Source organism: Typopeltis vanoorti, chromosome 11 (assembly GCF_054136105.1).
Source record: "Typopeltis vanoorti isolate ZY-2024b chromosome 11, IOZ_Tvanoo_1.0, whole genome shotgun sequence".
Taxonomy (NCBI): Eukaryota; Metazoa; Arthropoda; class Arachnida; order Uropygi; family Thelyphonidae; genus Typopeltis; species Typopeltis vanoorti.
In genome coordinates, this window is record NC_143559.1 from 57,377,426 (window position 1) to 57,394,578 (window position 17,153).

Consider the following 17,153-nt stretch of genomic DNA (forward strand, 5'->3'; position numbering starts at 1 on the left):
CTTATTCTCTTTCTCATCTTCTATTTTTTGTAAATCTGAATAAAAGCTGTTGTTATCTTCCTCTGAGGCATAGACACCAATAACAGTCAGGAAGCCATGACTTATCTGTAATCTTAGTTCTAGAATTCTCGTGCTCCAGTAATTGTAATGTGGGATATTTATTTAAATTGATTTGTGAATAAATAATCGTTGGTCCTGCTTTTGCTCGTTCTTCCTTTTTGACTCACTGTAGATATAGATGTAATTATCTGTTCATCTGAACTTTTTTGTTTTTTCTTTATTTCTGTTTTTAATGCTAATGTGATTATTTTTTTCTGTTTAGTTTTTTTTTTTTTTTTTGTCTAGATCTTTATATTTGTGATGGATACTCCTGACATTCCAGATGTTCTTGTTTATTTTCATTCTTTGACAATTTGCCATCAGAGACTGGTAATCTGATGGTAAGTTTAGGTATTTTATTACTTGCAGAAAATTTGGAGATATTTTTTAAATAAAAATGATCATTTGCACAGTCTCCAGACTCCCTCCATACCATTGGGATGGCATATAACTTTGAACAAGGTCATTCTGTGCGTTTGTCAGAACTTTGCGAGTACATTCCATTTGTATTCACAAATGGAATGTATCATGTATGACTCCTGAAAGAAGTTTCAGGAGTCATACATGATAGGCCATTAGTGATAACCTCTAACAAGTAAATGCTATTTACTAAGCTGTTATCTATTACTAATTAACTCAAAGCCATTAACAAGACAATGCTATACTGTACACAGTAGTCGGATTGTACAAAAAATAAATATATATACATACATACATACATATATATATATATCAAGAAGGTGAAAATAGAGTGTCTCTCTTTCATGATATATATTAACCCAGCATCAGCTGATTACCATTTGTTCGAATTGATAGTACACTTTCACACATCCTATTATACTACTACAATCAAAACACATTGAATACTTTTTTAATGAGAAAAATATTATTCAATAAACAACAGCCTAAGAATAGATCAAGATGCTATTTTCAAACCTTGTTGGAGTCTCTCTCTCTTACACACACACACACACACACACACACACTAGAAAAGACTGCTATACTACTATACATTATAAACTGTTGTATGTAATTAATCAAGTGCATGGTAATGTTCTGAATGCTTCTTGAATAAACATTCATGTAAAGCTGCTTTGTGAATTTACATATGTTACTCCAAAGGATTTGGCAGTTAATTTCAAAAAACATATTAGTCCAGTCCAGATTTATGAGGTTTGATGTAATTATTATAGCTTTGGTTACAATCAGTCCTCTTCTTTACTTAATAACTTGTTTACCAAAAGAGGTTCTTGCATAGCACTTGATAAACACTTGAGATAAGAAAGCATGTTTTGGTGCTTGGAAGAAAGCTAGACAGTGCAGAAAGTTTGATAAATGATAAACTTTCTCAAGAGCCTGGCAACTTTTTTGGAAATATCTGCTATGTACAGGATAAGAATCCATGTTTTATTTGTGGCAGTGAATGGAAATGGCTATATCCATTTCTTAAATATCTTCTTTCAAGCCGTTCACAATATCAGCAACATTACTGTTACTCATGTATGCATGTATCTTTACTTGCATATTGTTCCCTGATGATGCCAAATTAACTCTGGCAAACTATAGGACATAATAGTCATTTTAGTTATGATATGAACTACATTTTCATCTCATTTTTAAAATTACCATTATGGTGAATATGATGTGCACAATTTCTCTTGGAATAAAAGCTGAGTCAATGGTCTGTGATATTTGTAGCTGAATTGACTTTAGCAGTTTGTTGACATTTGTTGAAAGTGGAAACATGATCAAATGCAGCAATCTTCTTCACAGCATTATGGCTTTTACTTTGTAGCTAAATACTTGCAGCTGAAGTATACCTAATTAAACTCATAAATGTTCTTGAATTAGATTATTTTGGCTGCTCAATCTAAAAAACCTCTAATCATTAAACTTAAATGTTTTATATGTTTTGTTTGCCAGAGCATCTTTTTTCATGTAATTTACAGAAAAATATTTATTATGGCACACAAAAATTTAAAATACAGCTTAAAGACAAACTCTGAAAAATTGTTAGTGAAGCTTTTAGAAATATAAAACAAATATTTAGGCATAATATAATAATAATCTGAGTATGAATTTAATATATTTTGTGTAATTAGGTACTGGGCAAAGATCATCCAGATGTAGCAAAACAATTAAATAATTTAGCTCTCCTGTGTCAGAATCAAGGAAAATATGAAGAGGTTGAACAATATTATCAACGAGCCTTAGAGATTTATGAAAAGACTCTTGGACCAGATGATCCAAATGTTGCCAAAACCAAAAATAATTTGGTGAGTTATGCTATTTGAATATTAAATAAGCTTAAATGAACCACATTTGAAATTTTCATTGACTGATTTTTCCGTTTCAGTCGTTTCTGACCATAGGTGACTTTGTTGGCATGTTGTCCACAAAGTATCCCTGATGAGATTTTTACAGGGTATTCACCATTGCTTTTTCCAACCCCCAATTTTATGCAGGCTCGGGGCTGGCATTTGGCTGGGACATATTCATGACTGTAGTCCATGTGCATTCAGGAAGCTGGTTTGCCTGCTTGCAGGAGGAAAAACCCCAGATAAACTGCGGAGAAAAACCCTGCTGTCTATGCCCAAGACCTGGCTATGTCTGAGAAAGATCCTTAAGCTCCTCACGTCAGCAACGGAAATCGAACCCAGGACACTCCTTTCCCAGGCATATGGTTGCGAAGCACATAGCCATTAGGCTAACCGCGTGGACAGAAATTTTCATTGGAAACATTTTTGGAAACGCTTCATTTCAATATATTATCAGGTTATTTTTTTAAAATATATGTATAAAACAATAAATTGAAAAATATTTGGTCTGGAACCACATTATATTTTGTTATGTGTAAATATGTATACATATTCATCTGCTAATATGGCTCCGTAAGCTACTATATAAATTATTATATAATTTGTCTATCGTATTTCATTTTTATCAATAGTTACAATAAGTATGGTATTTTTTTTTTTTTTATGTTGGATTTAATATCCACTTAATGTATATAATTATGATAGTTTTTGAGGTAATACTAGTATTACTGAAACCATGAACTTCACTGTATCATATGTAGCCGGTCTGGTTGGCCGAGTGGTTAGCATATCCGCTCTTCAGCCAAAAGGCTGCAGGTTCGAATCCTACCATGGGCATGGATGTTTGTAATTGTCTGTAAAAATAGTAGTGGTGGTGGGTGGCAGATGGCATTAGTGTAGTTCGGTTCGTTATAGTTGATGGATTTAGTGGTGGAGACAGAGAGTTGTAGAGCAGCCGCCCTCCCTCGAGGAGTCTTTGGAAACTCCCTGGAGGTGTCATGTAATAATAATAATAATATTTTACGAGCTTCCATTCTTCATCATCATGGTTTATTAAGAAATGAAGAGAGAAATATGTACAGAAATAAGCATATAACAGCAGCTCATGGAGATAATTTGTTAATTAAATGAATTAATAGTTTGCCAAGTTGCTCTTTTATGTGCCAACTGGTAAATATTACATGGTGTATGAATCTTATCTCAAAAAGAATTTTACTTATTTGTTGCCAGGACTGTTTTGTTAGCCTTCCTCTTCTGTTCCATTAGTTGGTCTACAGAGAAGAGCACTGAACATAAGTAGGTGAGAATGGATGTCTAAGTTGTGTCTCAACCACTTCAGACTTTTTTGAATTAGTGATCTTCAGATTAACGATCTCCCTTGAATTAGAGATCAGTGAAGACTTCTATTAGAGGTTTTTTTTTTTTGCTGACTTTATGCTGGAATGAATGACAGCATTGGGAAAGCGACCTTGTTTTGTATATTCTAATATTATAGTCCCACAGCTATTGATAATATCAATTGACCATATGTAAATATGGCTCTAGTAGTTTTGTACAGACAAAGTTTAGTGTTTGTGGTGATGAGTTTGGATATCCAGATACCAGACTTTTATGGATTGAAGAGCTTTGTACTTTCTTTTTTTCATACTTTTCAGGGTATTTATGTAAGAATCAAGATATTGAAAATCTTATTTCAAGTATATGGTCATTTAGCTTAATATTTCATTTTTTTCAGTTTTTAGAACTTAAGTTTTACTGCTATTGACTGCCAACCAATCATTGCTTCATTTTTCCATAGATTATCTAATTGGTTTTGAACAGCTGAATGTTAGTTGATTAGCACAACATTATCTGCAAACATAGTTAAGGATACATATGGATTTAACTTTAAGCAGTGTAGCAGATAGACATGGTTTATCTGATGGTCATTGTGTGTGAATGTCGCTTGAAAGCAGGATGCATGGAGAAAGAAATAGAACTGCTGAGAAAGGAGATAAATGGAATGAAGACTGAGTTGAGGAGGGTGAATGAAGATATTTAAGAGGCTGGAGAGGTTGGCTAGTGTGAGAAGAATGAGAGTAAGTGTAAGAGAATGTTATCAGAAAGCAAGGGGGAGAGAGAGAGAGCAAATTGGAGTGACAGTGGACGAGAGAAATTGCAGAAAATTGAGAGAGTGTGGAAGTATGGGATAGAGAGAGAGAGAGAGAGAGATGAGAGATAGGAGGAAGAGAAAGAAAAGAAAGATTGGAAGCTGTAAGAGTCAGGGATGCCAGTGAGAGGACAAATGAATCTCTTCATAGTGTTATGTATGGAGATTCGATGATTTGGGGTGTGCAGAATCGAGTGTCAGAGAAGTATTTGTGGAACGATAGAGAGTATGGCAGTGCAGTGAAGAGGAATGAAAATGTAGAGATGATAGTAGTGGTTGGGAAGAATGGCCTGAGAGGTAGCTTGAATCGTGTAGCATGAGATTTGAGGTTGATGTTAGGGATAATGCAGCAGAAATGTAAATTAAAGATGCCAAGAAATTATATTCTTTGTTTCATCCTTTATCTAAGTTACTTCATCCTTCATCCAAGTTACTTCATGATCAGGCCACTTGTATAGGCTAATGACTTCACATCAATTGCCTTAGTATCCCATAATTCAATGCACATATCCTTATGGGAGTGTAATGTATAATGCTATGTATTATGGAAGGGTCACTGCCCAGACCAGTTTCGACCTTTATTGAGGTCTCATCAGTGGGAGTCAGACCTAGAAGTGATACCAAGATTGAAGTATTGTAGAATTCATATTTCCATATACAAGTAGTCAAAAGGTGTCACACCTTATTACTAAAATACTCTGGATTAGAGATGGATTTAGAAAATTGTTTCACTTTGTTATACTACAAATTAAAGATACTAAGAAATTTGTTTGTGTAAGCATCCTTTATCCAAGTATAAGCGAACTTTGCTTACACTTGGATAAAGGATGTAACCAAGAATATAATTTCTTGGCATCTTTAATTTATAGTATAATGAAAAACCAAGGGAAAAAACTTTCAGGCAGCAGAAACGTGTCCGAGAAAGATAGTGAGCAAGTTGCCTCAGTATGGTAATGCAGACTGGAGGAGAAGAGTGGTGATAACAAATGAAATGATAGCAAAAATGTGTAGGAAAAGAAGTCTGGAATGTGTGGATGCATGGAGTATGTTTGAGGATAGAAGAGAACTGTATGCATGAGATGGGATTACATTTGAATGCAGACGGGCACAAGCATTGAAGAGACTGTTGTTTTTCTGTGCAGGTAAGTGTGTTGGGACAGGGAAACTGGTGTTTTTGCATGGGCAAAATGTAGCAGTGATGGCCTTGTGGAGATAGTGTCTTGAGAAATGAGAGGGTGTATACTATATTACAGAGCCAGGTGGAATATGAGAGGAGTAATGATGGCTATAAGAATACTGGAAATACACTGGTTTTTTCTGCATACAATTGCTAGGAACATTAGAAATAAAGGGAATGAGTTTCTGGCATTGATTGACTCAGTCTCTTCAAAGGTTGCTGGTACCAGTGAAATTGGATTAAATGAGGAGGATATTCTAACAGGGATAGAAATCAAAGGATATAGCATATTTTGGCAGAAAGGGAGGATAAATGTGGTGGTAGAGTGTAACTCATGATAAGAGATGAATCGTGCCCTCTCAGAATGGAGAATCACAACAGAAATGACACTGATGGCTTTGAGAGTATGATGTGACATAGACATTTATAAGACACAGTATTTAGTGGGACATTGACCAGACCAGACCAGAGAATATAGATGGTGATGAACAGGAAATACTTAGGCAGATTAGTTTGGCCAGTGCAACGCGAGTGATCATCATGTGCGACTATAGTGATATAAATTATTATTATTATTACGTGACACCTCCAGGGAGTCTAAAGACTCATTGAGATAGGGCACCTACTTTACAACTCTGTCTCCACCAACTACAACACCACTAGCATTTCCACAGACAATCACAAACATCCATGCCCATGGCAGGATTTGAACCTGCAGCTTTTTTGGCATGAGAACGGATACACTAACCACTCGGCCAACCAGGCCGGCAAGGAGAGGATGCAGCACACAGTAATAAGAGAACTGAATTTTTGGATTTCTTGTAGGACAACTGTTTTAGGTAGCATATAGTGGAGGGAACATGAGGATCAAGGAGTTTTGGATTTGATTATAGCATCAAATGATATGATGCTATAATGAAATCCAAAAGTGCCAGTCTCCTCTCATATGCTAATTTTTCTCTCCTTACAATACTAGTCACTTTCTTGTCCTGAGCCTTATATTCCTCATGCAACTGTTCTCCACATCTCTTTTTATTTGTCTTCCATAATCTCTTTTTCTTCTGAAATTCCCTTTTTATTTCTGTTGTCAGCTATATGACTCCAAATTGCTCGATCTTCTTCATTTAAGGTATACAATCTGTCATTACTGTCAACAATATTTTTTTAGCTATCTCCCATGCACTAACGACTCCTTCTTCCTTCAAATTTTTTCATCCACTGTACTTCTGCAGGCTGGTTTCTATGTCTGTGATAGTTTTCTGCATTAAATTGTTGGTGAGAGAGTGACCATCTAGTCCTGACTTGGAGGATGAATAGGTAATGGGCATGTGGAAGTATCAAAACAGAAAGAATTTATGTGGAATTTAATTCAGAAAACTATCACAGACTTAGAAACCAGCTTGCAGCAGTATAGTGAATGAAAAAATTTGAAGGAAGAGGGAGTCATTAGTGCATGGAAGATAGTTAAAAAAATTGTTGAGAGTAATGAAAGATTGTATACCTCAAATGAAGAAGATCAAGCAATTTGGAGTCATATGGCTGACAATAGAAATAAAAAGGGAATTTCAAAAGAGAAAGAGATTATGGAAGACAAATAAAGAGAGATGTGAATGACAGTTGCATGAGGAATATAAGGCTCAGGCTAAGAAAGTGACTAGTATTGTAAGAAGAGAAAAATTAGCATATGAGAGGAGACTGGCACTGCAATCCAAGGAGAATCCCAAGAAGTTTTTTTGCTATGTGGTGAGTAGGAGATGGATAGTGGATGGATTACCTTGCTGGGGGGGAGATGGGAATGGTGACCAAAGCAGATGACATAGTTGGGCCATTTAATGATCACTTTATTAGTGGTCCATCCGAGTACAGCAGGCTTTATTCTTAGAAGGATTATGAGTGGTGAAATATTAGAAATGAATGAAGAGGATGCTTTCCGAATTTGAGAATGTGCTATGGAACTGACTGTATCATTGACTGTGGAACTGACTCTCCTCAGTTTCTTGGAGAGTGGAAGGAGGGTAAGATAATGCCATTGCATAAGGATGGTGGTAGAATTGAGCTATCAAACTATAGGCCTGTTTGTATTTCTTCTGTAGTTGTTAAAATTTGGAGAAATTTCTATTGTCAGCCATATATAGAATCGGGAAGATGAAGGTAATATTATTTAAGCAGGTCAGCATGGATTTGTGAAAGGGTGTTCTTGTTTTAGTAATCTGATTACCGTTTACAATATAGTAACCAGAGCTGTGGAATCGGTACGTAACACCTTTGACTCCAATTCTAACTCTAACACCTTTATTTATGTATCAATATAGGAAATAAATAATAAATATACTAATTATTTATTCTGTCATGTTGTACCATCATTATCTAATTATCTATATGGATTACATTATGAAGGAAAGTGGTATTAAACCTGATATCAAAATTGGAGATGTTAATGTCAGCTCTTTACTTTATGCAGATGATATTATACTTTTAAATAAATCCTCTAGAAGTCTGCAAGATTCCCTGACTAAATTGAATAACTGTTGTAATAGATATGGTATGAAGGTCAGAAATAACAACACAAAGATAATGAAAATAAGCAGAAGCATTGAAAATATCAACTACATTGTGAATGGAGAACCAATAGAACAAGTAAAACATTTCAGCTACTTAGGCACGATTTTTAGTGAAGATGATAAATTAAATATGGAAATAAACAACAGAATCAACAAAGCTGGTATGGTAGGAAGTCAATTGAATAAATTTATATGGAATAAGAGAGAAATTAATCAAAATACTAAATAGCTATATACAAGACAGTGTTCAAGCCAATTTTAACTTATGGATCTGAGAGCTGGGTCAGAAGTGAAACACTTGACCAGAGACTAGAGACCGCAGATATGAGAGTCCTGAGAAATATTAGGGGCATGTACAGATGGTATCAATGGCAATATCATATTAAAAATGAGGATATTAGGAAAGAACTTGACATTGTCAGCATCCAGGAATACGTTAGCATAGCTAATTTCAGGTGGTATGGTCACTTAAATAGAATGGGCGAGTAAAGATTAGCAAAACAAGTGTTCTCTGCCAGGTTGGCAGGAAAAAGACCCAGAGGAAGACCAAGGTATAGGTGGATTGATACGGTAAAAAGTGCCTTAGAAGATAGAAATATAAGATCTGATAATGTTGGAGTCTTGACAGATAACAGACTGATTTGGAGGAAAATTGTAGATAGGAAATTAGTAATGAGGTAAATTTTTCATGTACTATCATATCCTGTACACCCCTTAAGGGTACATGGCAGGAATTTGATGATGATGATGTTGATTTATTTCTTATATTGATTGAAAGCACTCAACATACAAGGCATTTCATCACTGCCAACATGAATCATCAGGTTACTTATTAGAACTCTAACCTGTTGAAGTTTGGGTCTAAAGGCTATAGCTATGTCATTGTGGCATTTTTATTCTATTTATTAAAGAAATTCCAAACATTCAGTAACCTTAAATTATAAACAAAAGGTAAAACTTAGAAAATGAAAACACGAGTGAATTGAGGTTATACTTTTATCAAATAATAAAGTAATAGGAATGTAGGATATCAGAACCACAAAAATTACTAATTTTTTGCATCACGTGCGTTTTCACAATCATTTTCTATAATACATTGACATGTAATATTTCCCATCTGTTGTTATTGTAAAGTGTTAAAAAACAGCAGACTTTGTTTTCACTTTTTTTTTTTGCCATTGTGAATTTTTTCATGGGGTGCTGCTTTCACTAATATGATATATAAATTATCATAAAATATGTTTTCTTTTGCAAAGAACTTGAAATTAAAATATAACTTGAAATATTAAGAATTAATTCTGACTCCAATTCCACTACTCTGAGAGTAACAAGAGCAGTGGATAAGTGTAAGGCTTACACTGCTCTTGTTTTTTTTTTTTTCCCCTCCTTCCCCAAAGGCATTTGATAGGGTGTCACATGAAGGTTGATTTTTAAGTTGCAACATATGGGTCTGGATATCAGGTTAGTGGATTGGATTGCTAATTGGCTCTCTAATAGATATCAAAGAGTAGGAGTTGGTTACAAGTGGAGTTCCAGTTCAGTACTGGGACCATTACTGTTCAATATTTATGTCAATGATGTTGTCAGAGGACTATGGAGGAGGATGTTCGGTTGTTTGTAGATGAAATGAAGCTTAGGAGGATTATTAGTAATAGTGCTGATATTTTGGCTCTTCAAGACAATTTGAATAAGCTAGGAATTTGGGCAAATGAATGGGGATATACAGTGGTAAAATTTGAGATCCTCAGTTGGGATGCTTCATACTTGTGATGAAGTCATATTGAAAGAAGTGGAGGAAAAAAGAGATCTTGGGGATTGTGGATAGAGATTTGAAATTCCAAGGACATTTGAAATTCCAAGGACATTTGAAATGTCCTTGGAATTTCAGTAGACAATTGCTGCAATGTTAAGGAGGATATTGATCACGAGAGATACCTGGTCACCAAGATTTGAAGCAGATGAAGTAACCTTGGAGAGGGTACAAAGATGGATAACAAAAATATCAGGACTGTACAATGTTGTTTATGAGAATAAACTGAGAGCATGCAGACTGCAGAGTTTGGTGTATAAAAGACAAAGTGAGATGTGATCTAGACATTTAAGCTGTTGGAGGGTTATTATTGTATTAACACAGGAGATTTTTCACAATGCAGAGCAAGGAGCCATCCCTGGAAGTAGTGTGTGAAAGGGTAAGAAGTTTTTTTTGCATGAAAAATTGTAGGAGCATGGAATGCATTGCCTGAAAAAGTGGTGAACGTGCAGACGTGGATGAGTTATAGGAGTGGTATGATAGACTTTGTGTTGACCTCACATGATGATTCTTATGAATCCCATAGAGGTCAGTAAAATAATAATAAATTAAATAAAAATGGTACTAAATTCTCCTTGAAGATCTACAATGGAAATAGGAAAACTTGTCATCTGTCCATTAACCATTGCTCTTGCATGGTAGTTCTGGTATGGCATAGTAACTTCAAATTATGAACATCCTTTGTCTGTTGATTGAAATGAAGGCTTTTGAGAAATCTGTGAACTCCAGTTTAAAAAAAAAATAAGAAAGAAAGATAAGAAAATATTTATTTAAAAGTATAAGTAGAGTGTGTGTGTGATTTTTATGAAAAGCCATATGCAGTGTGGTCAAAATTTATCTAGCTTAATAAGGCTGCACAAAGAATAAGAGATCTATAGGATATACAATTTAATCTTCTTCAGAGTAGCCTCTTTCTCCAGCAGTACACTTTGACATTTCTTCCACTGAAAGTGTGCATTGAAATCCATATTCGAAAGTGTTACTCTTTATTGATCTTTATTTACTTTTTTTTTTATCGAAAAAAAAAGTTGGAGGAAGATGTGTGCGAAGTGAGATCTACGAAATTAGGTGGATAGTGTATTTATGGTATTCTGTTTATCTCCAAGAAATGTTAGATATATTGTGATGATATGATATGACTTTCACTTTAAAATTGATTGCATGAGTCTATATAATTTTCACTTTCTTAATATTTTGCTACACATAATTATCAGTAATTTTTTAAAATTGATTGTGCACTTTTTCCACAGTTTCATTCTTGGGTGATAGTTGTCTAGAGCAGTGGTTCACAAGTGCAGCCACCAGACATAAGTGTAAACATTATATATTTAATAAATTAAAATTTATTTAATAAAATTGATTTATATACAATAAAATATCATATAGATTTTTAAAAAAGCAAGATTCAATAGTATGAGATGCAGTTGTTCATCCAGAATACCAGCATTTTAATAAATGTACTAGATTTATTTTAAATGCCAACAGAGATTTGCCGATACTTGTCGGATGTTCGTTTTCTAAGCCATGGAGAGACACTACTTTTCAGTGTTTTACAAGAATTTGTGTACATAAGATATCAGTGAAGTGATTTTAAGAATAGTTGCATGCTTCTAAGAAAGCTGTTTTGGGGGGAAGTTTATTTCTTCTTTCATCTATTATTTTCATTAGGTGTATATTTTAATGAAAATGGAGTGCTTCTAAGCCAGAAAGGTGATCAGAGTTTTTTGTAGTAATTTTTTTGTGACAATAGTGCTTCATTAATATAAATTGTATTTATTTATTTTATTATAGATTTCTGTTCCTTATTAATAATTTCAGTATGGATATAAGGAAATTTTTGGTAAGAAAAGAACAAAAGATGAAATTTCAGTGGACACAAATGCTGAAAGGGATACAAGTATTTCACAGCCAGCATCGAAACAAAGTCAAAATTTTTGAGAAGAAAAAGAACTTTTCATCAAGAATAGGAAAAAATTGTATTTAATTATATTAAATGAAAACAAAAAAAGATGATGTAGCTGAGGTCATCATATTAATCTTATGCTATTCAGCATTATTATAAATACTCATGAAGCAGAAGTTGAAGAAAAAAATGGTCAACTTCACATTTAACTGCAAACTTAGTGAAAGTTATAAAAAAGATATGGCTTCTCAAAGGAAACAAATAATGACTTTCTTCTCAAGAAATGATAAATTATATTTAGGATCTTTTAAACTGAGGTTTTTTTTTTGGGGGTAGGAAAATATTGCAAACCTTTTACCGAAGATGAATTTTTGAAATTGGCTATTTTGGCTTATAAAGCCTGAAAATGAATTATTTCAGAATATACCTCTCATTAATTAGATAAAGGAATTATATGGCCACCAGCTAATGTAGTGGCCATTTTTCCAGCCATCAGGAAAAAACTATTGAGACCCACTGGTTTAGAGCAGTGTTTCTCAAACCTTGCTGACTGTGGCTCACTTGGAGAATGCATTGGGCTTTTGTCCAAGTGGACAAAATTTTATTGATAGGCCATATTTTATCACTAGAGATGAGTCTTCATATGTCACACTACCTAAGAGTGAAATTTGTGGAGTAGTTGGCATAACATGCACAACTTTAATATATTTAAGTGGAAAATTAGGATAGGATTTCTTCTCATATTTCTCAGTGTACCATGGTGACACACATTGCCTGATTTTATGTACCATTTTTGCCACTTGCTGTATATGAGATATACAGCAAGTGGCAAAATATTATGCATATTATTATGTGGAAATTAAATCAATTATGTGAAAGAACAGATAGAATAGGGAATATTAATTCAGTGCATGATCTCTAATGAGAACCAAAAAGTTCAAAACAGCTGCCAAGCCAGTGAAATCTTTATCATGACATTAATAAAAGACAACTATACAGACTCCTAAACAGCACTAATATCAAGTAGTGAAAGCTAAGACAACTCCGATGCTAGGGATTATATTCTCTTAAGCTCTCTGGTCAATTTTTGGAAACTTTCAGAGTTTCTATTTTTTATTTGGTTATGAAATAAGGATGATCTTTAATATTTCTTATTTCTATCTATTTTAATATTGCTGAAATGAACCCTTTGGTTCTTTTTTGATTTTTGATTATGTAAAACAAAAAAAAAACGTAATTTTTCTTATAAAGTTAGTTTAATCCTTTATCCAAGTGTGAGCAAACAAAGTTTGCACCTGAAAGTATCTTCAGGACTGGGTTAAGGTAGTGCAAAACCAGGCAACTCGTTGCAAAGGTGGAGAAAGCTTTCATCACTCCTATCTCAGTATCTCCCATAATGCAAAGCACATCTCCTTGCGGATATGTGTAATGCTATGCATTAAGGCAAGGGCCACTACCCATACCGGTTTCGACCGTTATTGAGGTCTCGTCAGTGGGAGCCAGGCCCATTAGTGGAGATATAAAGGCAGAAGTAATGAGAGGTCATCCTAACCTATAGGAGTTGCCAAAGGGTGTGCAACCTTATTATTAAATTACTCCAGATTCAGAGAAAGATGTTGAGAGTTTATTTTTCACTTGGTTAGACTATAATAAGTTTAGTTTAATCCTTTATCCAAGTGTGAGCAAACAAAGTTTGTGCCTGAAAGTATCTTCAGGACTGGGGTAAGGTAGTGCAAAACCAGGCAACTCATTGCAAAGGTGGAGAAAGCTCTCATCACTCCTATCTCAGTTTGCACTACCTTACCCCAGTCCTGAAGATACTTTCAGGTGCAAACTTTGTTTGCTCACACTTGGATAAAGGATTAAACTAAACTTATTATAGTCTAACCAAGTGAAAAATAAACTCTCAACATCTTTCTCTAAATCCGAATTAATTTAATAATGAGGTTGCACACCCTTTGGCAACTCCTATAGGTTAGGATGACCTCTCATTACTTCTGCCTTTGTATCTCCACTACTGGGCCTGACTGTAGTGACCCTCTGCAGTCAGATATGATGCAAAACTGGTATGGGTAGTGCCCCTTGCCTTAATGTATAGCATTACACATATCTGCAAGGAGATGTGCTTTGCATTATGGGAGATACTGAGATAGGAGTGATGAGAGCTTTCTCCACCTTTGCAACGAGTTGCCTGGTTTTGCACTACCATACCCCAGTCCTGAAGATACTTTCAGGCGCAAACTTTGATTGCTCATACTTGGATAAAGGATTAAACTAAACTTATTATAGTCTAACCAAATGAAAAATAAACTCTCTGTATCCAAAAATTTACAAACTAAGATAAAAAATATACTGTCTATTTACTAACAGAACCCTCTCACAGCCTACTGAGAAAACCATGCAGCCTACATTTAGAGAAACACTAGTCTAGAGTGCCCACTCTTTTGATTAAGTTTTTCATTCTGTACATTGATCAAATCATTCAAAGGTTTTATAAATTTCAACACTCAAAGGTTTGCATAGCTCTATTAGCTGCATCCCATATTCTGTTCTCAATAAGTTATGTTTCACCAGAAATTTTGCAATTTTAAAACCCAGACAGTCCTTTGTTTATTTTATGATGATTCACAGTGATGATGATGGTTTTGAAATCAGGTGGCACATGATCAAGGTGTGGTATCCACATTCCTTCAGAAGAAATGCTAAATCTCAGTAGTACTAGTGTAATAGTTTCATTTGCTTGGAGTAATACCAATACTTTGTTTATTGGAAGCTTGAAGTGAATTCCAGAACAATGATCCAGTTTACTTTTTTATTTCTTCCAGCATGAAATAATGAGGGCTGTTTTCAAAGCTACATCAGACATTATTTAAAGACCTAGCATTTCTTCTTTTCAGGTTTGCAGCTTTAAAAAGGTTATTTCACTGACCAGCCAAATGGTTCAAAGGATCACCTGGATATTAAAAACACTTATTAAAAAAATTATTATCCTTCTTCATAAGGCATGGATATGATCTCATCTGAACTATGTGGATAGATTTGATTACTTGGACCTCTTGGAGTGTGTAAGTTCTTCTCTGAGTAAGCAGTGGGTAGGATTCAGAGGTGAGTGCCATAATGGTGACTGGTTTATGTAGTTCTTCTTGAGAGAGGAGAACTGTATATACACAACTTCCAAAGGGGGAACCCTTGGAAGTTGTGTATGGGACTAGTATTGTTGCTTGGAGAATGGTTGATGAGAAAGTGGAATGGGTTAAAAACATAAGGAGTTGCTTATTCAGTAACTGTGATAGGCATTGTGTAAATAACGGTTACTCTCCTATGTTGAGTTTTTATGGAGTCTAAAGATGCCCATGTAATAATCATAATAATAATTTTTTGGAGGCTAAAGAAACTATGGCTATATTTGCATTTGCACCAGTAAAGACTAAAGGTGTAAGTCAATCCAAGAAGAGAGATCCAGTCATGTAAATTTGAAAACTTAATATTAAGCTTCCAGGGTTAGCCTTTTGTTCTCCCCCTGTCTCCAGATATTCTATGAAAAATCTCATCCATGCTAATATGATAATTACCCCTTACCAAGATATATCTCTCGATCATGTCTCCCCCATCCCCCCACCCTCCTCTTCCTTCTATCCACTAGGCTCTGTGATTTGTATTCTCTCAATCTGTCCTATATTCCACATCCCAGAGACCAGCTAGATCAATCGTCTCTGGACCCTCTCCAACAGCTCATCATCATTTTAAAAACCCTGGTGATGACCAAATCATTTTAAAAACTTGGTGATGGCCAAATAATTCATATGTGGCATGATCAAAGTTATGTACAACGGAGTCAAAAAACATCCTTACTTCTACATATCATTGTTCTCTGCTATCAAAGGCTTTTTCATAATCAACAAAGGCCACATGTATTTCTTTTTGAAATTGTCTTCTCTTTTTAATTAATAATTTTAGAGTAAAAATTAAGTCTATGCAAGACTGGCCTTTTCCAAATCCATTCTGTTCTTCTAGTAGATTTTTCTCTACAGTATTATTTAATCTCTCTTTTAATATTCCTGCATATATTTTGTACCCTGCATTTAGCAGACTAATTCCCCTATAGTTACTGCAGTCATCTTTATTCCTTTTTTTGTAAATCGGAATAACCAGTTTACTTGAAAGTATATCAGAAAGTATATAAGATTTGAAAGTATATTAAATTTCCCCAGGATAGGTTCCTAACTTTTCATTGGATAAGTCCAGTGGTTGGGTTGTTACCTAATGCCTCTGGATAGGCAGCTCTAACAGCATTTGCTCATTCTTGTTGGAGATATAAACAACTAAGTAGAAAATCTATATCAATATCAAGCCAATAGAAATATATTGAGAAATGTGGAGAGAATGTAAAATTAAAATCACAATAGTAGATACCTATCTGATTTCTGTTCAAGACCGGGACTAGTCATTACATCTGGTTTACATGTGGAGGATTGAATAAGAATTCTAAGTAAAAGTGAAATTCTAATCTAGTGGATGATTAAAATAAAAATAATCATAACATGTACTCATCCTTTAAATAGGCAGTGTTTTTCTGTTTTAGTTGAATTTACTAAACATAATTATCCTTTCCTAATTATTTTTTTTCTTAATTATGTTAGGCTTCTGCTTATCTCAAACAAGGAAAATACAAGGAGGCTGAAATTCTTTACAAGCAAGTTCTAACAAGAGCTCATGAAAGGGAATTTGGGAGCATTGATGGTATATTTGTTTCTAAATTATAAATATAATATTTTAATTAACTACACACACACACACACACACACACACACACACACACACACACACACACACACACACACACAACAATCATGCTTTATGCACGAGTTGCATTCCTGTATTGTGTGTATGAACAAGAAGTCACAGATAAGACCTTTATCCCATAGATATATATTAAAATTTTGAGTGTGGATGCATTCTGCAAATGCATGACCAACATATAATAATTTTGGCTTATTTTATGCAAATAAAAGTAATATTTTTTTATAATTAAAATAAATAAAAACAATTAAATGAATTTTTTTACAAAAATTTACATGTATCACATGAAAATAAATTGTTTGCATAAACAATTCGACAATTATTTGCCAATTTTGT

General features: G+C 34.3%; 1 protein-coding gene across 4 annotated transcripts in view; it reads left to right on the forward strand.

Annotated features, from left to right (window-relative positions):
- The window catches only part of LOC150101606 (kinesin light chain-like), a 465,700-nt gene that overhangs the window by 201,504 nt on the left and 247,043 nt on the right, over positions 1-17,153 (forward strand). For all 4 annotated transcript variants that reach the window (XM_090400088.1, XM_090400087.1, XM_090400086.1 and 1 more), the window contains exons 8-9: positions 2,202-2,375; positions 16,658-16,757. In XM_090400088.1, the coding sequence (XP_090256214.1) occupies positions 2,202-2,375; positions 16,658-16,757 (274 nt within the window). The remainder of the gene's footprint in view (positions 1-2,201; positions 2,376-16,657; positions 16,758-17,153) is intronic.